This window comes from Acanthopagrus latus, chromosome 12, assembly GCF_904848185.1.
Source record: "Acanthopagrus latus isolate v.2019 chromosome 12, fAcaLat1.1, whole genome shotgun sequence".
Taxonomy (NCBI): Eukaryota; Metazoa; Chordata; class Actinopteri; order Spariformes; family Sparidae; genus Acanthopagrus; species Acanthopagrus latus.
The window spans coordinates 18,914,811-18,938,118 of record NC_051050.1 but is presented as its reverse complement, the minus strand read 5'-3'; the positions used below and the strand labels follow the sequence as shown (position 1 = coordinate 18,938,118).

The 23,308-nt window shown below is 42.7% G+C and overlaps 3 protein-coding genes across 7 annotated transcripts; 2 read left to right on the top strand and 1 right to left on the bottom strand.

The window, feature by feature from the left end:
• Window positions 1–677: 677 nt before the first annotated feature.
• Window positions 678–4,245, top strand: hwa (huluwa). 2 transcript variants are annotated; one of them, XM_037117654.1, is made up of 4 exons: window positions 678–942; window positions 1,553–2,146; window positions 3,218–3,416; window positions 3,643–4,245. In XM_037117654.1, exons 2-4 carry the CDS (start codon window positions 1,553–1,555, stop codon window positions 3,807–3,809), a joined length of 960 nt encoding a protein of 319 aa, XP_036973549.1. In that variant the 5' UTR covers window positions 678–942; the 3' UTR covers window positions 3,810–4,245. The 2 variants fall into 2 exon arrangements, with proteins under 2 accessions (XP_036973549.1, XP_036973548.1); XM_037117653.1 differs by lacking the exon at window positions 678–942 and having other exon boundaries at window positions 1,207–2,146.
• A 672-nt stretch (window positions 4,246–4,917) lies between these two features.
• On the bottom strand, window positions 4,918–9,984 carry atp5fa1 (ATP synthase F1 subunit alpha). The gene is made up of 11 exons (XM_037117643.1): window positions 9,831–9,984; window positions 8,428–8,503; window positions 8,148–8,317; window positions 7,779–7,952; window positions 6,696–6,862; window positions 6,203–6,503; window positions 5,893–6,117; window positions 5,712–5,819; window positions 5,479–5,623; window positions 5,225–5,375; window positions 4,918–5,138 (listed from the first exon to the last, which is right to left on the bottom strand). Exons 1-11 carry the CDS (start codon window positions 9,888–9,890, stop codon window positions 5,060–5,062), a joined length of 1,656 nt encoding a protein of 551 aa, XP_036973538.1. The 5' UTR covers window positions 9,891–9,984; the 3' UTR covers window positions 4,918–5,059.
• An 888-nt stretch (window positions 9,985–10,872) lies between these two features.
• Window positions 10,873–21,697, top strand: c12h18orf25 (chromosome 12 C18orf25 homolog). Of its 4 annotated transcripts, none has more exons than XM_037117645.1 (5): window positions 10,876–11,125; window positions 12,139–13,041; window positions 17,714–17,884; window positions 18,364–18,478; window positions 18,601–21,697. In XM_037117645.1, exons 2-5 carry the CDS (start codon window positions 12,204–12,206, stop codon window positions 18,788–18,790), a joined length of 1,314 nt encoding a protein of 437 aa, XP_036973540.1. In that variant the 5' UTR covers window positions 10,876–11,125; window positions 12,139–12,203; the 3' UTR covers window positions 18,791–21,697. The 4 variants fall into 4 exon arrangements, with proteins under 4 accessions (XP_036973541.1, XP_036973540.1, XP_036973539.1 ...); XM_037117644.1 differs by having other exon boundaries at window positions 12,136–13,041; XM_037117647.1 differs by lacking the exon at window positions 17,714–17,884 and having other exon boundaries at window positions 12,136–13,041.
• The last annotated feature ends 1,611 nt before the right edge of the window (window positions 21,698–23,308 follow it).

Sequence of the window (23,308 nt, the reverse complement as noted above, 5' to 3'; positions counted from 1 at the left end):
CGTCCCACTACAAGTCTAAGGCAAATAAGTAAGTAAGAAATTAAAGGTCCTATTTGTTGATTTTTGAGTCCAAGTCCCAACATCAGTACTGGGAGGCCAACACCACCTACAATCCCAATGTGTCAGTATTTGACGAGCTAGGAATGAGACTCAAAAATGTACTTTTCTCACAAATAGGACCTTAAGATTAATTCATACAGCATCTTTAGAGAGCAGGGACATCATGTGACGCTTCACAGAGGCAATAATGCATTAACACATGTAAAAGCAGGAGTGTACAGGCACATCCAAGCCGAAACAGCAAGGCGCTGAGTCAAATTTAAGCAACACATGACTCAAAAAGACAGCTCGCACATTGAGAGGCTCCAATATTCTGATTATCTAATGCACCAAAGTACTGATGTGTGGAGCAAACCTGCTCCTCATCAGACTGACACTGCACAATGCCATCACACGAGAGCAGCGCCATGAACAGACATGGCCTTTACACAACCGAGGGAAGATAATAGTTCAGTGTCTATAGAACATCCAATCACAACAAAAATTTGAAAAATTACAAAACTATAACCAAAAATGTATCATTCAAAAAGGTGCCCACAGCCACCATCAGACCACCAGGGTAAGTACATAAAACAACACTAAACAGGTGCCTGTGGTGCAACATACACAGTCAGAATATGGTTATTAAACATGCCTGACATAAAATACAATAAGAGCAGGAAGGAGTAAGTGTATCCACAGTGTCCACAGATTGGAAGTCAAACAGGAGAGGGGTACAGAGTTCAGGAGCCACAACCACAAAAGCACAATCTCCTTTAGATTAAAGTTTTGATCCAGGAACCACAGGACACCCTGATCGGAGGACCTTAAAGACCTGCAGGTGACACGGAGCTGCAGCAGATCTCTGATGTAGGCAGACCAGACCACAACAGAGCTCTGCAGGTGAGATATCTGTGTTTGGGTTTAAATGCAGGACTTGTGTTGTATTGGTACTCCAAACTTATTTCATCTCCCACCAAAGTTTCTCAGATGCTGCAGTCCACACACACACACACACACACACACACACACACACACACACACACACACACACACACACACACACTCACAAATCCCAGTTCAGATCCTGGGCCTGGTGTCTGCAGTGCTGCAGGAGTCTGACCGCCTGCTGCCACCCAGCGGTGATCGGTCGCCACGACAACGAATCACCGTGCACATAATACAACACACCTGTTGGTCTGCAGCCCAGGTGTCTGGTCCTCCTCCTCGACATATAGTTGACTCACATGAAGCCTTTTGCTTTTGTTAACACTGCCGGTGTCAAGTCAACAACGATGAAGACGAGGGGGGTGAAGGATGCCAGTCACGTCTGCAGGCCGTGTACATTAAAGACGCGGGCTGTCGTGTTGCTGTCAGATACACAAGACTTCCAAACGCACGGTGGTCCGCATTGATTGACACACTGCGCCACCTGTGCGCCCAGAGACAACGTGAATCTCAGCTGAGATCAGCGGTTTCTCTAAAGTCAACCCCCCATGTCCTCTGTTATGAGATGTCGCAGACAGGTCAGACTACAGCATCCGATCTGACCGAAGGGTACCCCGCGACAACCCTGACCGTGGTGGTCCTGCTGCTGATCCCCTGTGTGGTCATCCTGCTGCTGCTCAACTGTCTGTTCCTGGGCTACAAGCTGCTGGTCCTGTCAAAGAGGCGCAGACTGAAGCGGGAGGACACGGAGGAGCTGCTGCTCCAGTCCACCCTGCGCAGGGTCAGGAGGCTGTCCGACGTGGCCTTCCCTCCTCTGCAGGACGGGAGGAGAGCCTACGTGTCCCTGTCGGAGCCCGTCCTGCCCCATCCCGTCACCTCCTCCCGGGCGTCATCCAGGGAGAGGGCCGGGGTGGATCACGGGTTCCGGCTCCTGAGGCCGGACGGCGCCACCGGCTCGGGGTCCCTGAGGGCGCCGAGCACCATCCGGGCCACGTCTCCCGCGGCCCGGTTCAGCCCGAGACTCGACCTGGCCTCCGGCTCGCGGACATACGGCGTCAGCAAAGCGTCAGGCTGGTGCCAGAGCGCACCGGTCCTACCGCAGTCCAGTGACTCAGAGGCGGAGATCAGAGTGAACCTGGTTCCGCCGAACTCTCCAGCGGTGAGTGGGAATCACTGCTGACTCATGGGTCAGTGTTAGGGGGCATGTTGACGAAATTATGGATATTCATTCATAAACCCCCCACAGGAAACTGCTTACGTGTTACTTTACCAGCAAAACAGTTTGAATTTTGACAGATGGTGAAACATTCAGGCACAAATCTAGTGAGTTCACTCAGCAGCAGGGCCGGGTGAAGCTGCCTGAGGGCCCCAGGGCAGAGAAATGACCTGCTGGGCCCCTTTTACCCCCTCCTTAGGTTATACCTTAAATTATAACCCAGAAGTCACCAGAATAAATGTTGGCAGTGTAGATTTTCTAGAAACTGTCTCATTGAAACTTTACATTTCATTTGCTTCGTTTTTAGTGATCGAACTAAATGTTTTCTTAAATCAAGGGGACCAATAACAGCTTTCTGGAACTGATATCCATTTACAGTAAAAACAAAAATCTTGGTGTCAGAATTTACTCAGTGAAAATAAAAAGAGATGGAATGTGACCAACTACAATTCATTCAAGTACCATAATCACGTATGGTGTTGAGGTATTGTAATCGAGTATTTCATTGTGTTTATTTGATAACTTTGGTTGCTACTTGCGTTGCAGATTCAGATTATTCAGTGTTGACGAGCTACTTGTGACGTGTAACCAATCACATGGTGTTGTGTGGGCAACATAAGTTTGACCACAGAGCCAAAATTGGACACTGATCAGAAAAATGCTGAATCTCGGCAATGATAAGCCACCAGGTCAAAAATCGGTCTATCACTTGAGACTTTAGGCTCAGTTTTATGTTGTGACACATCTGTGCTCATATCCTGGCTAGGTTTAAGCACAAAAAAATACTTGGTTATGGTTAGAAAATGGAGATGTAATGACTTTCTGACAAAGAATATCTGGGTTTTGTTGCTACAAACTCTCTAATGTACCTCCACTTCCACCTCAACGTATGAAAGGCAAAATTCTAACCCCAACCTTAAACCTAACCCAACACCCAAGAGCCAGTATAAAGCACAAAACAATCTTTATTCCTTGTCTGGAGTGTAAGGTCGCTGCTATGTTCTTTGTTCGCAGCATGAGTCAAACCAGGGGGGTCAAAGTCATCGCAGCAGCACTTACAAGATGCTGACAGATGTGTTACCAGGTGTTGCAGTGCACGTGTTTGACAAAGCAGACATGGAGTGCGAGTACGCCAACCCACCTTCAGAGGCGTCCTGCCCTAACACATCTGCCGTGGGCTCCGGACTGGACAGCGACTTTGGTGCAAGTGCAGGTACGCTTCAGCCTCCATCAGCTGCACCCTGATCAATACGGCTGCCATTAGTAACTGATGGTGGTGCTGCAGAAAACTGGAGGACCTGAGCGTACTGTGGGATGCTGCATTGTATATCAGTGCCGTCTCTCATAAATTACTTTTTGAATGAAATCGGGTTGGAAATAATTATACACGAGTATTCTTTTTATGAATTAAAACATCTAAAAACAAAGTTTCTTTTCAGGCGTGTCCCTGCGGATTCTGTCAGCAGACAGCGACGGTCTGTCCAACGGCGTCCTGTCTTCAGCGTTGGAGTGGGATTATTATGACCCGTGCTACGTCAAACAGAACAATGTCCCCAAACATAAACACCACAGACCGGCAGTGCACACCAAACAGTACTGGGTGTAAACGCATCGCGGCTGTCGGTGTCATTTAGTGTTTTTAATATTGATTTATATATCTTTTTTACTTATTTATTTAATTTAAATAACTTATTAGATTTTTTTGGAAAGCTTCATTTATTTAAGTTTGTCTCACTGATGATCACTATGACTTTACACTTGTTTAGACTGATATACAAGTTTTGATAAAGAACACTCTGACACTGAATTTGTTCAATTTGTTAAATATTCCCTACACATTGTCACTCAAGTTAATATATAACGTTTTACTTTGCACTTCTTCACTCACATTAATATAAATCATAGTCACTCTTTCAGGTTAACAGGGCTGTTCGGCCAGTTCTGGTTTTCATAAACACTCACATGAAGATTTCTATACACTTCTGTTGTTTTTGAAATATTTTTGATTCACTCAGACCAATAAAGTCTTACTTTGAAATTAGTCCAGTGGTTTTTGATTTCAAGATGGAATTGACACAAATAATAAAACATTTATAAGATCTGTTAATATCACCTTTTTCTAAAACACTGGCCGGTACCATCAGACATGTTTGTAAATTAATCAAATTATTTGAACAACATTCAGACATCTGCCAGGTGATACTCGCCAGCAGAGGGCACTGTACTCTGGCTGGTGTGGATGCCTTGGCTCGCTAAACATTTTGAGACAGAGTTGGCCTGATTTCATGCTTGACAGATGCTTATCAAGAATTTAATATACAGAAAGGGTGAACATGGTGGCTCCAGTTGTTTTTTTTACACTACAGGAAGATTCTGTCTTTTATGTCTATGTAACTTTAACTACAGACCCCACCATGACCCTTGGGGGACTCCGTCTTATTCATTATTTGGTTAATTGATCTGAATTGCAGTTATAAAAAGGCAGGTTATACACAGCATTGAAAAACAGCAGCACAACCTAATGGTTGTGCTCAACAAATAAGGAGGAATTTGATTTGCAAATAGTTTGTTGTGGCTGTGCACACCATCAGAATTGGTTTCACTGCATCAGTATGAACTCAAAATACTGGTGAGAGTCAACATAATAGATTCATCATCAGGGTAAATCAAAACAGAAAGCGACCCAACAGCGCTCCAAATACAATGAGACAATCTTGTCAACTAGTTGGAATATTTTATTCTCTGTTCTGAGATATCTGTACATGAAAGATCAAGTGCCACTTGAATTGTTCATAGAAAGTATAACTGACGATGCACTATGAAGACATGAAAACAACCAGATCAAAAAGTATCACTTTACTCAAAGCTGGAGAGGAAAGTCAACACTATTTGCTTGAGTTTAGCATCGGATGCCTCAGAGATTTTGCCGTCGGCCCTGCAATCAAAGAAAAGTTTGGTTAAAAATACATAGACGCAAAAATGTCAAATCACATGCTGTTGATGAGAAGCTCTCCGACTTACTTAATGGCTGACAGCAGGTCTTGGTGCTGGCTCAGGATGTGCTGCAGGAAGGCCTTCTCGAACTTGGTGATCTTGCTAGGCTCCATTTTGTCCAGGTGTCCCCTCACACCAGCGTAAATGACTGTTACCTGTTCTTCAATGGCCATTGGAGCTGAAAGCATACGGTCACGATACATAAGACAACTGTAGAATGGAGACATTTTCTTAAAAAGATACCTACTGATGGCAACGTAATCCTACATGTATGTACTCACAGTATTGCCCCTGTTTAAGGAGCTCAGTCAGACGAACACCACGGTTCAGCAGCTGCTGAGTGGCGGCATCCAGATCAGAACCGAACTGAGCGAAGGCAGCCACCTCACGGTACTGGGCCAGCTCCAGTTTCATGGTACCAGCCACCTGATGATTGCCAGAAATCGACATATCAGAATCAAAGTCGTTCAACGTGACAGAATTGGGCAGATGGGTAATTACAAGGAAGACTAACCTGCTTCATGGCCCTGGTCTGGGCAGCAGATCCGACACGGGACACAGACAGACCGACGTTGATGGCTGGACGAATACCCTTGTAGAACAGCTCAGTCTCCAAGAAGATCTGAGTGAGAGAACAGCTTTTAGTGACTGGTTCAGGATTTTAAATTGGGCTGGAGCGAGTCACACACACTCACCTGTCCGTCTGTGATGGAGATGACGTTGGTTGGAATGTAGGCCGACACATCACCAGCCTGCGTCTCGATAACGGGAAGGGCCGTGAGGGAGCCGCCGCCGAAGTTGTCGTTCATCTTAGCAGCTCTCTCCAGCAGACGGGAATGCAAGTAGAAGACGTCTCCGGGGTAAGCCTCACGGCCGGGGGGACGACGGAGCAGCAGGGACATCTGACGGTAGGCAACGGCCTGCAGAGAGATACCACATCAAGTTGAGTTTATCTGCAAATTTACCTCAATGACTGGAATTCTTCGTTTTAAATCTCCATCTCACCTGCTTGGACAGATCGTCGTAGATGATCAGGGCGTGCTTTCCGTTGTCTCTGAAGTACTCGCCCATGGAGCAGCCGGAGTAGGGAGCCAGGTACTGCAGGGGAGCAGCATCAGAGGCAGTAGCAGACACCACGATGGTGTACTTCATGGCATCCGCATCAGTCAGCCTCTTCACCAGCTGAGCCACTGTGGATCTCTTCTGGCCAATGGCGACGTAGATGCAGTACAGCTTCTTCTTCTCATCAGTTCCCTCGTTGAAGCGTTTCTGGTTGATGATTGTGTCGATGGCAATGGCAGTTTTGCTGCAACATAAATGTTGTACATCAGTTCAATGCTCTCCATTTTTAGTTCATAAAAAAAGTTAAACCAGGACATCACCTTACATTGCAGTGACAGAGGGGAAAAAAATAATCTGACAGCATTTCAGTGGCACTAGGAACAACATCAGAAGCAGTCATGTGTTCAACTATTCCCTTTGAGCAGAGTCCTCTTACCCTGTCTGCCTGTCGCCAATGATGAGCTCACGCTGTCCACGGCCGATGGGGACCAAACTGTCCACGGCTTTGATGCCAGTCTGCATTGGCTCCCTCACAGAGATACGGGGGATGATGCCTGGGGCCTTCAGACCCACGCGCCTGCGGGTGCTAGCACCAAGGGGGCCCTGTGAGGTACGCAGAGGAACAAAAAGTTCAGAAGCAGCACCACAGAACTTCTCTCGTGGCTAGTAAATTATTCAATCAAAAGGGCCTGATACTGTAAAGCCACTCTATAAGAGATGGAAATGTATGAAAACAAGCCATTAAATTAGAAGACAAACTAGCCTGGCAAATGAATTTTGTCTTTCAGCCTAAACATTAATATTCATAGCTATGCAGATGATCCCCAGCTGCATATCTCTGGATGATCAACAACTTGATTGCATGAATCTCTGACATAACCTTTGAGGATGATTCAGGGCTCCTTGCAGGAAAAATAAAAATGTTTTTAATTAATGGAAAAATTTTTGAAAGAGAGAGAAATTTCTGCACTTCGAATCACATACTTTTTCTTTTTACTTTGAATACGTACAGCAGCTGCCCTTTAAGAGTATATACTGTTCCAAGCAGTATACATACAATTGGGACATACCAATTTGATGGTGTGCCATGAACTTTGACCCTTGTCCTATATCCGTCGCAGCCTTAGTGCGTAACTTGGTGGACAAAATAAAAAGTATTTGCACTTGCTGTCATCTGTCACTGCAGTGTCTGTCACACACCGTGATGCATGAGGCGTATCTTCCGCTGTGCAGAGGATTGAGGGCCAGAATAGCGGGAAAAGCACAGGGTTTGCATACCACAATGACCGACCAGATGCAGTGCAACATCCAGATATTTTTGGCAAACTACATTTTACATAATTCGTACTGGGAGTAAGATAGTGTGGGTATTGCTATGCAGGGACCATCTTTTCTCCTTATTGGTTCAAATCTACCATTTATTTTATCCCATCTTATCTATGTATATATTTATCCATCTTTCATATTAAAGTGTTAAGTGCAAAGAAATATAATTATTTATCTCATAATCATCATGTACCTTTCCATCAATAGCATTTCCCAAAGCATCAACGACGCGGCCCAGAAGCTCTTCACCGACAGGGACATCTACAATAGCGCCTGTTCTCTTGACAATGTCTCCCTCCTTGATGAGCTTGTCGTTACCGAACACCACAACACCAACATTGTCGGGCTCCAAGTTCAGAGACATGCCCTGGAAAAGAGAAGAAACAACAGTCACTACCATTCAGAGGCAGTGCCTATGATCTCTACCAAAGGAACACCGACAGCAGTTTCTCAGACAGTAGAGAAAATGGCCACTTGCCAATTACCTTTAACAAAATAGCTTTTACTCTACTAAAAACATTCAAATTGTAGCAGTAGCGATCTGTGGTATCATCAGTCTCACCTTCAGCCCAGAGGAGAACTCCACCATCTCCTCAGCCTGCACGTTCCTCAGACCGTACACTCTGGCGATACCATCACCGATGGACAGCACACGACCGGTCTCCTCCAGGTCGGCACTGGTGTCAGCTCCCAGGATCTTCTCCTCCAGGATGGACGACACCTCGGCTGTGCCTTTAACGGTTGTAAAGTGTTATTCATAAAGGTCCACTAATTAACAGGTTTGAAAACCCTGTTGGGTAACTAAGCAACAGGTTAATAAAGGTTTCTTGCAACACACTCACCTGTTTTCTGCAGCCATGGACGAGCGGTGTGTAGATTCTTGGCTCCTACACATGCTGCAGCAACGTTCTTTGATACCTTAAAGACAGCAACCACATATATCAGTATTATCCACAGGAAGTTAGTGCTGCTTTTTCTATTTAATCACACACTTTTATCAGAAAATAAACAACAAAAAATTACCCCGTTTTACAATGTTTAATTTTTTGTTTAAACTGTTAAAGGGAGACATTGGTTGAACTTCGTGGTAATTTTGAGGCTGCAGGTTCAGATGCTGTTTCTGTTGAATTATAACTGAAAGGCGTTTCAATGATTTTTTTCTAGACTTTGTCACAGTAGTAAGAGGGGCAACGCAATTATAGCCAGCATGTGCCTTTCATGTATTACGAGTAGGGATGCAAATTTTAAATATTTTCAATAGATGGCTGGCTGCCTTTGAGATGTTTTTCATTAGAAAGCCACAGACACTATCCATAATTGATGAAAAAAAATCAGAATAGACAACATACGAGCGATGGATCACTAACATCCCTAATAACTAATCTCATTTCCTGCGCTGTGACTGTTTCTCTGAGGTAATCAAAAATACTTAGTTTCACTTTATTGACACAACGTGAACCAAAAATGTAAGTGTTACTAAATCACCTAAACGTGTGAGTACTGATGTCAGTAATGTTTTAACGTTTGTCCTGTGTTAAATAAAAATAAATAAATAAATAAGTTTAAAAAAAAAAAACGCCATAGGTCATTACTAGCAATTATCTGGACAGGAAGCAGAGCTGTAGACTGTTATTTGTCATTGAAGATTTATAGAAATAGCTTCACAACTAGCTAAACTCTGTATGTGGACAATCCTTCTACCAAATCATGAAACATTTTGAGACGGTCCCTGGGTCGCTCATTCTGCAGAGTCACAGGACAGTCTGCACTAACAGCTAATAGTTTGGCACGAAATGTTATATCTGGCAGAAATGAATGAGATAAAGGTCCATATCGCCCCATAATTGCAATCAACTTTGCAAATCTTGGCACTTGCAGTGAAAGCCAGCATGCGGAGTGAAACAAACCTGACCTTCACTACCAAATTACATTCGTCACTGCTGCACTTTAGCTTAGTCATGTGCGCTGGTAATGCATTAGCACCATAGCACACAGATGAAAAGGTTAATTTAATCGTGAGGTCACTGTTAATAATGCAATGTACTGTTTAGTGGGTGGGTGGTTTTCGTCTTGTCAGCCACAAATGTGGGAACTAGCTAGCTAACTTCTGTGAAGGGCCCGGTGTCCTCCGGTGCAAAGACGTGTGCGTGCACAACACCGCCGCGGCGCTTTAACTGAAATTAAGTCAGGATTAAGTGAAGAAACTCGACACATATCGACACACGAAGAATTTAAAGGTGCTTACAAATCCAGCCCGGCGAGGTAGTGCCCGGGCGAGGGCCGCTGCGACGCGTACAGACAGCATGTTGATGTCCTGCTCAATCTGTCCTGCTCCGGAGCGGAGAGAGAAGGATGGCGGACACGGAGACGAGCCGTAGAAAGGTCACAGTGACCCGGAAGTACTTCAAAATAAAGTACTACTTCTCTTTCTTTTATTTTATTTTGAATTATTTTCTTTTCTTTTAATTTCCCTTTTCAAAATGCTATGAAGTATAATATTGTCAAAAGGAATAAAAAAGCATCCAGTGAAATAAATATTTAATACACCCAAATTCTATTCCACATTATTCGATCTTACACAGATAGATATTTAATAACATAATTAAAATGTGAATACGATTAAGTCATGTATTTACTTCATAGCATTGTCCACTTGTTAAATTTAGTTGAATCAAATCAAATCAAATCAATTTTACAATCTGTTTGGTGAACATCCTCTGTCCTTAGACCCTCGATTCAAGTGAGGAAATACTTGCCATATTGGAAAAAAAAATAAAACGAAAAAAAAAAAATAAACGGGAAAATTTGGAGGAAAACTCACAAAGAGCCACAGAGGAGGAATCCCTCTCTTCTAGATTAATTTGTGTCTGATCTAATTACCAAACAGCAAATCTGGGGCTAATAACACAGTAAAGTTCAGTAAAAATATTGTGCACAGCAGCTCATTTTTGCCACAGGTGCCCTCTGATGTTAATTTAACCAAGATATACTATAGGGTGTTGGAATATAAAATTTAACTTTACTTGTGCTTTAACACTTAAGAAGGTTTATTGCCAGAAAATGAACGTTAGTTACTTTTTAACAGTTAATCATTCTACATTTAATATCATTTTTGAAAACTTTTACTCAAGTTCTATTAGTATGGGTGATTTTCATTTTACCAAAGTCATACTTTGACACAGTATCTTCACCATTGCTTAGGTATGACTGGATTTGTCAGGGCTGTAGTACTAACTCTCGACCCACGGGGGCGCGCGACCGGGAACAAAAGGCCGGAAGTGGCGCACGTAGCTTTGTAGAGACGGGCGGCCATGATGGAGACATTTTAAAATAAACATACAGCTAACTGTTAACGGCTAACAGAGCTCGCGAAGCTGCGAGCACACTGCGCCAAAACACATTCAGATTCTTCCAAGTCGTAAATTAATAAAGTGCATTTATCAGAGCACTGTTTATGCATCGCAAAACAGAGAGGCTCTAAATTGCCGAAGATGTCGAAAAGTCTGACACTGGGAAAAGAAGAGTACAACTAACGCCGCGGTAAGTTACAACTAGCGCAGCCGTTTTTAAATGCTAAGTTGGCTATCGCTTTGACTGAGCTAGCGTTAGCTCGTAGCTTTAGCTGCTGACATTATCCTGCTTGTTACGCCTCTGGGTGGACAGATACTGCTTCCATTTATAGACTCTTGCAGGGCAGCTGCCCTGCAACCCGAAAGTGTTCCTATGACTAGTCGTCTTTTTCTCGCCAAGTTTTTGAGCTTAAGGTTATGACCGAGGTTAGCTTCACTACGCAGCTAAAAGTAACTGTCTGGACCCGAGTCCGTGTTAGCCTCAGCTAACCACAGACCAACTAACTAACGTTAAAGTCACGAATGATCACCATTAAATTTCGCATTTTAAACGCAGTTACTTCAGCGGGACTGGGGATTTTAAACAGGCTACCATGAAAGCATTCTCCGTTTGTGTGAGATGTAAAAGTTGAACAAAAATCAAAGTGAAGTAACGTCTTCGCACTCAAAGTGCATACCAGCAATGTCGTTACTGGAATTTCTCTCTGGCCAAATTGTTGCATCAAGTTGAACGAGGTTGTCTGATGTTTCCGATACCCGAACAGTCAGCAGTCATGCAGCATGTTAAACCAGTACAAAATGTTCAAAATAAGATTAAAGCCTCACAAGTTTGGAAAAAGGGATGAGAAAGCTTGAACATGCCACCAGTCTTTATCTATATAGCAGAACTGTAGATCTACATGTTTCCACTATATTTAATATTGCACATAAATACTGTAAAATGACTAATCGAAGTAATGGTATACCTTGGTGCTAACTCTGTGGTTTATCACTTATAATATGATGTGATTTATTCCACACATTATATTTGAGGTACTCTCCTCAGATGCAGAAAGCCAAACTGGCAACGCTAACGATTCTTGCCATTTGTGAAAATATAGACATCACGCCCTATGCTTCCTGATGTCTCTTGCTCAGTTGTACATGTTGCTCTCATTCTAACTGTGAATTGTAATTGGTGGTATGTTTTTGTCATCCCAGCAGGTGAGCTCCAGTCCAGGCACATTGGTCCATGTTTGTTGGACCTTTGGGCTCTGGGCTTTAATAGCATGAAGATGGCTGATTCAGAGAAGGCAGAGGAATTTGTGGATGCTGAGTGCCCCCTAGAGTGCCTTGATGAAGCACAATCAGCCACAACGTCTGCTCAGGGAGAGCAGGATGACCATCTGAAAACAGAGGCCACCACCAGTACCAGCTCACCACTGAGGGAAAAAGAGGGAGACAGCCCCTTGAATACAGAGGGTGAGCAGAGTCTCCTCTCCATGCCATGCCTGATGCAGGAGCTCCGCAGAGACTCCCCAGAGTCCCAGCACGCCTCCACAGGGAGTGACAAGCCTGTATCTCGTCATATCTATGAGAGTGACTCCTCAAACCCCTGCATGCTCTCCCCTTCATCCAGTGGCCACCTTGCTGACTCAGACACACTGTCCTCAGGGGAAGAAGGTGCTGCTCCTCGTGTAGGAGCAGAGGAGGGGGGCAGCATGGAAGCTGCAAATGATCCCGGGCAGGCAACAGGGAGACAAACATCTGCCACGGGCGCAGGGGGGAGGAAGTCTCGGCGGTCACGTTCGGAGAGTGAGATGCCCCCTAATGCAATGGCTGCAAAGAAAAACCGCTGCCAGCCCACTATGGTAGCAGCAGGAGGGCAGGAAAAACAAACCAACGGAAAGTTGGCTAAAGTGAAAGGTCACCGGAGCCAGAAACACAAGGAGCGAATGCGTTTGCTGAGGCAGAAACGAGAGGCAGCAGCACGGAAGAAGTATAACCTGCTGCAGGACAGCAGTACGAGCGACAGCGAGCTCACGTGTGACTCCAGCACCAGCTCCTCTGAGGACGACGATGATGACACTTCAGGAGGTAGCAAGACAATCAAGACAGATATTTCAGGTAACATCCCATGTTCACTAAACACGCTTATAGCACAGTAGTCTTAACACTGCTCAGGGTAATTGTAACTCCCACTTAGATATCCCATGTAAAGGCTGTCACATAGTAACAGAAAAACTTAATAGATCCACAGCTTGACGATCTAAGATGATTAGCCTTCAGAGTCAAACACAGAGCTGAACAATAAGGTTGCCTGCATCACTTTAAATTTTCAGGCAAAGCAAACTTTTCACTTGCTACATATATTAATAATGTATTGGGACTGTAGAAAGTTTTTACAACATCACATCAGTACAAACACTGTTTTGTTTGTGTTCAGTCTATAAATCACTGTCTTTTTTTCTTCTTTTTTGTTTGGGTTGTTTTCTCACTCATCACCTGTCTTCATTCACCCTGTCTGTAGACACACAGACTGTATGTTTTAGAAGGGCCCATGCCCAGTCACTTGCAGTACGACAACATATGTTTTGTTGGAACTTAGTCTCATCGTTTGCATGCTGTGGAAGTCTAGTGGGCATTTTTCAACTCATGGACTGATACAAACGGAGCTGTGCTAATCTAACCTAAATTGTGAATTCTGCAATTCAACAAGTGAGCCATTTATATCCCCAGCCTTTGCTGTAAATAGACAATGATGTGTGATGTCACTGTGCTAGTCGAAGTTCCAAGACTCATTTAGGATATCCTGCTTTTCTTTCTCCGACTGAAGCTTGTGAATATTCCTCAGGTCTGTTGAGCACTTCACTCTGCCTACACAGGAGGCGATGAAGCTTTTTTAGAATTGCAAACAGGTGGTTCTCTTCCATGTAATGGGTTGTGTAGCAACCTTGAGTCAGATAGCTCTTATGCAACACACTACAAAATATTAATGCACATACTGCTCTGACTGAGGATGGCTGCAAGTTATAGACAAAACTCAAGCACAGAAGTATCTAATAGGAATAAACACAGTGACTGTATGGATGGCACACTGGCCCGGTTTTTATTTCCTCAGTATACGTATTGTTTTCAGATGGTTGTAGAAATCTCTTTGGTGAGTTGAGTTTTCTGTAAGTTGCTTCAGGGTGGTATTTTCAGGCCTGCTGCTGTTGGTGTTTAGGCTGATCTTTTTTTCATTGTATTTGTTAGAATATAACATGTTGTGCTTGTTCTGGTCGGCAGTTTTTCTTTTCCATGAAGTTCAGAATTAAGCATGTGTTGTCAAGGTCTCTGTTTAAATCAGTTGTTACTATGGAACCACCTTATGTAGTCCCATTTTTGTTTCTATAGTGGTATTATAGAAGGGGCCTGTTTGGCTGATACTAACACTACCATACATTTTACAGATATGATTAATTTTAGTAGAAAATGTAGTTTGTTGCTTTATCGTAGGTTTGTAATGAATTTGCCAGAAATGGGTGCATTTACCCTAAGTCTTTCCAGTTAACACCTTCTCCAACGCAGTCACTGAATCAGTCGCCCGAGACATCCAGTCTTCTTACATTAGGGATCCGTGCTACATGAAATGTTTTCAACCATTTTTACATTCCGCACACAGATTTGAGTGCTACAACTGCATGATGTAGTCCATCAGCATGAAAGAGTCGATCTGCACGTAACCAAAAACAAACTCATTTTCTCTTTTAATACAAAAGTCCACCTCCGAAGCATGAACGTGCTACTGTATTTTCTTATGGCTTGGCCTCAATGTCTTTAAAGCTGGCTTCAGACGTGCATCGGAGAGATCCAGAGTGGGCGCCCAGATTCATGGGCTGCTGGACACCAGTACGTGGGACAGGAACGGCATCGGCAGTGTTCTGGAGGAGGCCATGACGCGCTTTGCTGTGATGCAGCGACAGACTGAGGAGCGCTTCCGCATCTGGATGGAAAAGCTTGCACACCTCGACTCGGACAACGACTCGTCCAAACGCTCAAGTGATGGGCAGCACCCCCAGGGAGGACGTCCGTCCCCGCCCAGTTCCTATTTGCCCTCGTCGGAGTCTGCTGAGACGATGGCTGCCTACAATTTGGCACGAGAGAACAACAGTCTCACTCCCACCCCCATAAACAACAACATCCTACCTGAAGTAGTCACTCAGAATGGAAATCTAGGTGTTCCAGACCCTGGTCTCTTGAATGTTTAGATTAAACTTCTACTTCACTCCTCGGTCTTTGATCTTACCAAGTGTGGATGCAGAAAGCATGGCAGTGGGTATTGATATAGGTAAATGATATGAGGTCACTAAACAGATATACCATCAACAGCAGCTGGGCCTGAGCTGGTCATTTGGACTTGACTGTGTGCAGACCTGAGGCCTGGCGCACCTGCTGGCACTGAATCACTGTGAGATGTGACATTCAGAATAATTCAGCTCACCTGTTTGATTTCTGCAGCATCTGTGACACAGACACAGGGCAAATCTCAATAGACTGTTGAGTCAGGGCTCTTATTGTAATGCTTAATGTATGGCTTGTTTGTTTTTGTTGACCAGCTGTACACACACACACACACACACACACACACACACACACACACACACACACACAGTAGCTGAGTATGTCATTCGTACAGAATGTGCATTACAGCACCTGGGCAGCCATCATGACAGTGCTATGTGGCGTGCTGCTGCTTAATAGCATGTGCCTTGTCATTCTAACTTCATGCTGGGAACAATAGAGCATCATAGTACTATTACTTTAGAAATTAGGTTCAACACTCTGCATTACTCTTCTTCCTACTGAACTGTTTGCACTTTGCTTGTAAATGGTTCATGACTTTTAAAATCTTGTGACAACCTTTATTTTGGTGGCATAGCTTTACTAACATCAAAACATTTAAAAACACAGATTTGCCTATAAATATAAACACACATATACTAACCTACACGATTTCTTGCTTTTTAGGATCCTATTACATACTTAGATTAGAAGTTTACATTTTAAATGTTTGCCTTTCTGTTACATTTGCTGCTATCACTGCCTTTGTGCAGAAACAAGAAACTAGTGAGGGAGGAACAACTCCCAATGTTTATTTTTAGTAGCCTATGTATAGATTATGGACATCAGATAAGGCATGGGTTCCTACGTTGTGGTTACTGGCTGCAATGTCAAGAGCTTCAAATCTTCACTCACATAATACTCGCCTAGTTTATCTTTAGTTATGCACTGGTCTGCCAGCTCGGCCTGTGTCTCCACAAAGGCACCGTGTGTTTCCGCAGCTTGACTTTAAACAAAAAAAATCCAGGCATCAAACTAAAAAATGTACTGCAGTAATACAGCTGCAGTATGGTGCATGGCAATGTTTACCAATTTCCTAAAACTTAGAGATCAAGTGGCCTTCTCTGGTTCAGATCCTGTGGTCTTTTGAGGTGGAAACACTCCTCAACCCTCTCCTCGAACTCCTTTTGCTGATGTAAATGACCATAGTGTCACGGTTCTTAACGCTGTCAACACTATCTAACCATCACAGGCCTAATCATATTTATAGTTAGGATGTTTAAGAAAAAAAAAAAAGAGTGTTACATTTTCTGTATGTGTATATGTAGCCCCATGACTGTCAGTTTGACATAACTGAAAGCTGGAAGGAAAGTTCTCCCACCTGTTTGCATGTGATTATATTAGTAACTAGAATGTGCAAGGCCAAATTAGTTTTCATCAGCAGCATGTGTGCAAGGTGCAGCTTTGCTTATGCTGATAAATGGTGACCGACTGAACATTTTTATCTATTTGGTTGTTTTCTCTTAGCCTAATGGTTTTGTTTCAAATTGTGTTAAAAAAAAAAAAAAAAAAAAAAATTGTCTTTGTTTCATGGTGCATAATTACTCCCAACGACTGCTGTCCTGCATTTGTCACGACTGAAATTACCTTTAAATCAACTGTTTTTTTTATCCACAACAGTTAAAGGGAGCCTTGTGCATACAATCACAAACGGTGTGCATTAGAATCAAACACTAAGGACAGTCCATTGTTTACCAAAGAGATAATCCTGGTTTACATGAGTCCTTTTTCTATCTCTAGTAAATGGCCTTTACATTGGCAAGCCCTCGGTTTCTCCGGTAACCCTGGTACCTGCCTATTTCAGCCCAATCAGCTATTCATAGGCAGCGTTCTCTCTCATAGTACATGCTGTCCAGACAAACCCCCTCACACACACCCACAGACATGTCTGGATAGCAGTGTGTGTGTGTGTGTCTCTTTCTCTCTCTCCCAGGGACTTCTTTTACAGGGTAGAACAAAGATACCTGTACCTGCTCTTCCACAGAGTTACTAATCTATTGTTTGGCTTTTTATTACACCCCACTACATTTCATTCACTGAGTAAGATCATTTTGAAAGTGTTTTGTAATGACTGTATTCTAGTGTAGTTTTTATGTGAATGGCTGTTATTTTAAAAGCAATAAATGGAGAGAAAAAAAAAGCTGCTGCAAAAGATTTATTGATACACTGCAAACACAACCCCGGTTATAAGAGAAACGCATCGCTAGTGTAGCTTTGAAAACCTGGAGGGTTTCTATAACGGTTCATGATATTAGAGCTATCAAGCTTAATGAGCCCAACATGTTTTACTTCACTATCTGCGGGAAATATAGTTTGTTTTCCTTGTTTCTGCAAGTAGAGCTATGGATGCAGTGTCCAGTTCCTACTATTCCCAGGCATGATTTGAATAATGAAGTGTTTTCTTTGTTTTCTGCAGACGGGCCTCCAGTAGTGGGTCACTATGATATTTCAGACACTGATTCTAACCAGGAGAGTATGAGTGTGGAGACAGTCCGGCCCACGGTGATAAAGCATGAGCTAAAAACACACAGAGGCCAGGATATGGCAGCTCACTCTGGGTGTATAAGAGCTCTGAGCTCTATCTCAGGTCAGTTACAAACCCGGTAAATCCAAAACTGATCATTTCCACTCCTCTCAGTGAAGACAGGACATTTAGAGGCATGGGTGTCACCAGTAAGCAATGTGCTATGTGGGGAAAATGGTCTTTTTTTTTTTTTTATCTCAGCAAGACGCCTTTGAAGTACAGCTGCCTTCATCCTACCAGCTTACATTTGGTGCTTTGAAAAAAGTCTTTCCTCCTTGCTTCAAGACAACAGAATTGACCTTTTGCAACTGACTAGCCGGCATTGTCGAAACATGAACATAAAGTTCACAATTTATGTTCTGTCCAATGTGTCAGTCCCTGCTATCCAGCCAGCTTTTTATACCCAACTGTCAGAGTCATCATTGTTTTGTTCTTGTCTGTGTCAAAGCAGCTGCAGTCTTTATGTGTCAGCGAGGCCTGAAGCTCTCTGCTGCTCCAGTCCTCCTCACAATGTGTGACTCTGTTCCTCTCGTTTGTTTCAGGCCACGTGGAGGCAGAGCTGTCGCACAAGGAAAGTTCTCAACACAACAAGGGCCAGATTAACATTGCTTCCTCTGACAGTGAGGTGGAAATAGTCGGAGTGCAAGAGAAAGCACGGTAAAGACTTGCAGTGGGGAAAAAAAAAACATTTTGCTGACAGTGTGAATTGCCCCCTCTCCTCTTCCTCTCTGGTGTTACAAAATGATTTCAACTTTTTAAATGTCTTTTTCTAACTCCAGATGTGCCCACCCATGCGGCGGGGTGATAAAGAGTCTGTCCTCCTGGAAGGAGAGCTCAGTGGAGCAGTTAAACAGCACAAATCAGCCACAGCTCTGGACTACTGTTTCCCCTCAGCCCAACTGGGTGTCCCCTCCCGAAGTGGTGGACCTCACACTGGACGAGGATGCCGGACACAAATACCTTCTTTAATCAACATGTACACTGAAGACTCCTCGTTTCTTCCTCTCATCCCTCTCGCCTTGCCTCCATGTTACGGCTGAAATCCTTCCTATAGTTGCGGCCTCGCCTGTAACCGCTCATGGACTCTTCCTGCTCCAGGGCACTGTTTGTTTTTTAACTTACTGTTAAACAATCATATGTATCAAAGCCATTCTACTGACGTGATTCCCTGATGTTGGCTCCTCAGCTCTGACTTTAGTTATAATAAAAATGGCACAGTACTTCAAGCGCAGGTGGAAAATTACGTAAGAGTGACTTGATCTGTTAATGATAGCAATATCCTACCTTCTTTTAATACCTCAGTTTACCCATTGAGAACAGATGTAGGTGGTTTTGTGTTGCGTGCTTGCGAGCTGTAAAGTGAAAAACGTTGCGTTGCTGCTTGAGAGCAGGTCAGTATCATGACACAGCTGTTGACCTGCTTCACTACAGACTCTGAATGACATCTTTTCAGGCTTGATTCGGCATTTTAAAAAAAAATGGCAGCTGGTACACGTTCTGTTGTACAGTAGACCATAGATTGATGTCTAGGGTCAGTTTTGTTTTCATAAGTCTCACCACTGGTTTCACATTTAGCTCGGTCTGCATGGATCGCTTTGCATTACTATTCTCTGTGCAGCCTAGGTCCAGTCTAATGCTCCAGGGTTCTAATTTATCTAAAAGTAATTGTTTGAAGTTTTGGGAAATGGGCTTAATCTGGCTTTTTGCCAAGAGTTCAACCAGAAATATTGATACCACTCACCTGTCTTCCTCTCTCAAGGTTAAATACAGAGTAAGGCAAGAGAAAGCAGCTGGCCAGCTTAGTTTAGCACAATGTCTGGAAGCAGAGCAGAACAGCTAGCTTGGTTCTGCCCAATGGTAACAACATCCACCTACCAGCACCTTGAAGGCTTTCTAATTAACACATTATGTCTCATTTTGTTCGATGTGTACAAAACACAAGTGTAAAAAAGGGTCTAATTGCTGGTGCGAGGCGAGCTGCTGTCCTTGTGCTAATCTAATCTGCGGCTAATTGTAGCTTCATACGAAACCATCTCAATTTAACACTGTTGCCTCCAGATGACCTACATAAGCAAACAATACCATTTTCAACATGATTTGCTATTTAAGCTATTTCTAAAGCCGTCACACACCACCAGTACCTTCAAAATCATAACATTAATCAGTTATGTTAACAAAATTACTTTTACCGGGCACCCTGTTAGCTGTAGGCTTACATGTGCATGATTATATTTACACCAATAGATTAATTACCTCATCGCTAGCTGTGTTTAACGCTTCTGTAAAGAACATGCGGAAGGCGGTGGCGCTCATACCACTTTCGGCCAAAGGGGGCGCCAGAATCGCCAAATAATGAAATTTCCATGGAGCTGCAAACGAGCGCATTTCCCAAAATCTCTTTTAATCAAACCACAGTTCTTGTTTCTGTTACTATCATATTACAAAAAAAGTTTTTCCTTTTTGTTTAACAGAAAACCACTGGTATATACCCAGATTTAGGGGAAGTACAAACACACTTGTTACAAACACACTACATAATACTACTCACCTCCACCACAGCACTTCTATATGTGGTGGTGTATTGGCAATAGAAATTACGTATGTTTTGTTTATAGACATATTTTTGTGTCAGGAGTCTGCGAGTGTCCCAGGTGACGTAGTAGTTATCAGTGAATGTATGACCCTGCAGTGCTGACTGGGTGCATTTATTGTTTGCATGCTTATCCTGAGTGGATGCAAACACCTTTAAACCTCTGGGGACCCCTTTATAACAACTGAGGAAATGCATTTTTTTCCATTGAATACTGCAAAGCAAGATGGCCTGAATGCCTTGAAATGTGCACTATTTTCTTTTAGTATCGTATAAAGCTTATTCTTTTACCTTACAAAGAAGTCGATTTTGCTATCTCAACAATAAATATTTTAATAATAGATGTGAATTTAGCACACATATACAAAGAGTAAAAAAGTGGAGTTGGGTTTGTGGCGTTAAAAGAAAAAAAAAGAAGAAAAAAAAAAGGACACTTTTCCTGTGTGAACTGTTTTTACCCTGATCCTCAGGGCCTGCTTGCTCTCCTCCCCTGTGGTCTTATTTTTGTCTTCATGCAGTACAGCAGCCAGGCTGGTAAATCTTTTATCAATCGTCCAACTTGAACTGTGCTAACACTTCAGATTTGTTTTATTGCATATTGAATAACGCCTACTTTCCAACACTATGTTTGAGAATTATAGAGTCAAATTATTTTACTTCTGCTGGTCACAGAAGGGAAGGGAAATTTTAAATATAAGTAACTAAACCAAAGTCTAAATGGAATTTATGTTTTTCGTTGGAATTTTCTTCCGGTCTTTGCTCTGTAAGTCTAAATCTTTTCATTTGGAAGTCAGTACATTTGTTGTGAGGTGAGGTGATAGAAGTTCAAAAAGTACAATGTGATTTATTATTGTTTTCCTTTTGGCCAGTTCTTTCCACTTTAAGCACCTACCACTGTAACAAGTCTTTTTACCAGATCACTTCTGCTTGCACAAATCCCTTTTTGCTATTGTTAATAAGGATTATTATGAATTGTTAGTGAGACTCAAGTCTTTAGTGATAGAGGTTTGGTAGAGACACAAGGGCAGTGATGCCTGACTATGGTTGCACATAGCATGTTTGGTCACATCTTTAACCTCAAGTCAGATATTATCCTCATTACCAGTAATTTAGCCTCGCTCTTCTGTTATTTTTTTTTGTTTTATTTTACTGTCAGTATTTTAAATTAACAAAAAAAAGGTGTTTATTTTGTCGCTTCTGCAAGTCCTCGACTTCCTTGAAAATATGTCTGTAGAACAAAAAGAAACTATTTTAAAGCTAAATAAATAGAGCATTATTTAATGATCCCCCTTTGTTCTGTAATTTATTCTCCTGCCTGCAGAAAACGCAGTGGTTCATTTCATTTTCAGCAGGCTGTGTTGTCTTTGCTCATGTGCTGTGACTGTGTGGACGCCTGGTGTCAGGCTTAGGGAAGGAAGATTGAACTGGTGAGGATTTATCTTTGTTGTTCTGTGTTTAGTTTGATGGGTCCGTGTCATGGAGGCCTTCAGAAGAAGTCTAATTGGGGACTGAAGTCTATGAACTGGAGACAATTACGTTTGTTACATGCTCGCATCATTTCAGTCACCTTTCAAAAACAAACTTTTGCAAACGGTGTAACTTCAGCCAGTTACAGACAAGTGCTCTGTTTTATCTTTAATGTTGATTTTCACGGCATAATGTCAGTAGATAACAACACCATCAGAGTTTGTTTGGTTCCCTGTCAACCTCGATTACATGTACATGCTATTCTGTCTGCCACCAAGCAGGAAAATTAAGGCTGAGTGGCAAATCCAGTCAGGCTGGCAGACTGGCACAAGTTCTGTCTGCTTTCATGTTTCCGTTAGAGACTAAATGATTAAATAAACACTTCTTTTTCCTGTCTTCTTGGTTGGTTGGTTGGTTGTTGCTACACTTCCACTTTAAAGTCTACATTTAAGTTTAAGTTATTTCTTAAATTTGAATGATAAATAATTGCAGCACACTAAACTAACAATTACTAACTCTGCCGAAGTTATGCTTTCAGCCATGTGTGGTTTTTGGTTGGTTGGTTGGTTTGTGATCAGGATTGCACAAAAACAGACATCCGCAAAACTTGGATGGAGGATGGGCCACAGCCCAGAATAGACCCCGCATGGATCTGAATAAAGGGACAGATGCAGGATTTTTTTTTTCTCACTTTCTTTAACATTGGAAGATAAAGCGTTTTCCCACATTTATGTTAAAATGCATCTAGCAGATTACAACATGTTTTCATATTAGAGCGCAGTATTGTTTCAGCTCCTGCATGGTAACAAACAGGGATAGAAACATGCAACTACCACCAATGTGCAGTTGGGATAGTGAAGATTCAGGAGGGTTCCAACGGTTTAACACGTCTTTCATAGTTTTAGAATTTTATCCAGACAGTTAGGACAGATTTTGGTGTAGCTCCAAATCTGTGGGGAGAGCAAACTAGACTACACTCAGCTGCTGAACATTTTGCAAACATTTTAAATCCTACGCCGAATGAGATCTGCTTAAATTGTGACCAAGAATTTGGAGTGAGTCAGTGCTGTTGAGTTTCATATTGGATTAGGCTTGATTGAATTAAAGGGGACTGTTGGACTGAGGCTGAGGCATATGCTCTACCATTTAAGTGCCATTTAAGCTTTTCTTATAGATTATTTTCAATGTTTATCATTTAAACTATAAAATGTCAACGAAATCTGTGAAAAGTACTCATCACATTTACCCGTAACCTCGGGTGAACCAGCCAATGTTTGACATTTTTGCTTACAAATGACTCACGCGATCGATTAGCAAAATAATCGGCGATCAGCTTTCTTTTGGCTGACTAATCGTCGCAGCTCTACGGCACACTGATGAACGTCTCTGCAGCACGAGTCTATCAAAAAGTGTTTTTCAAGTGTGTACTT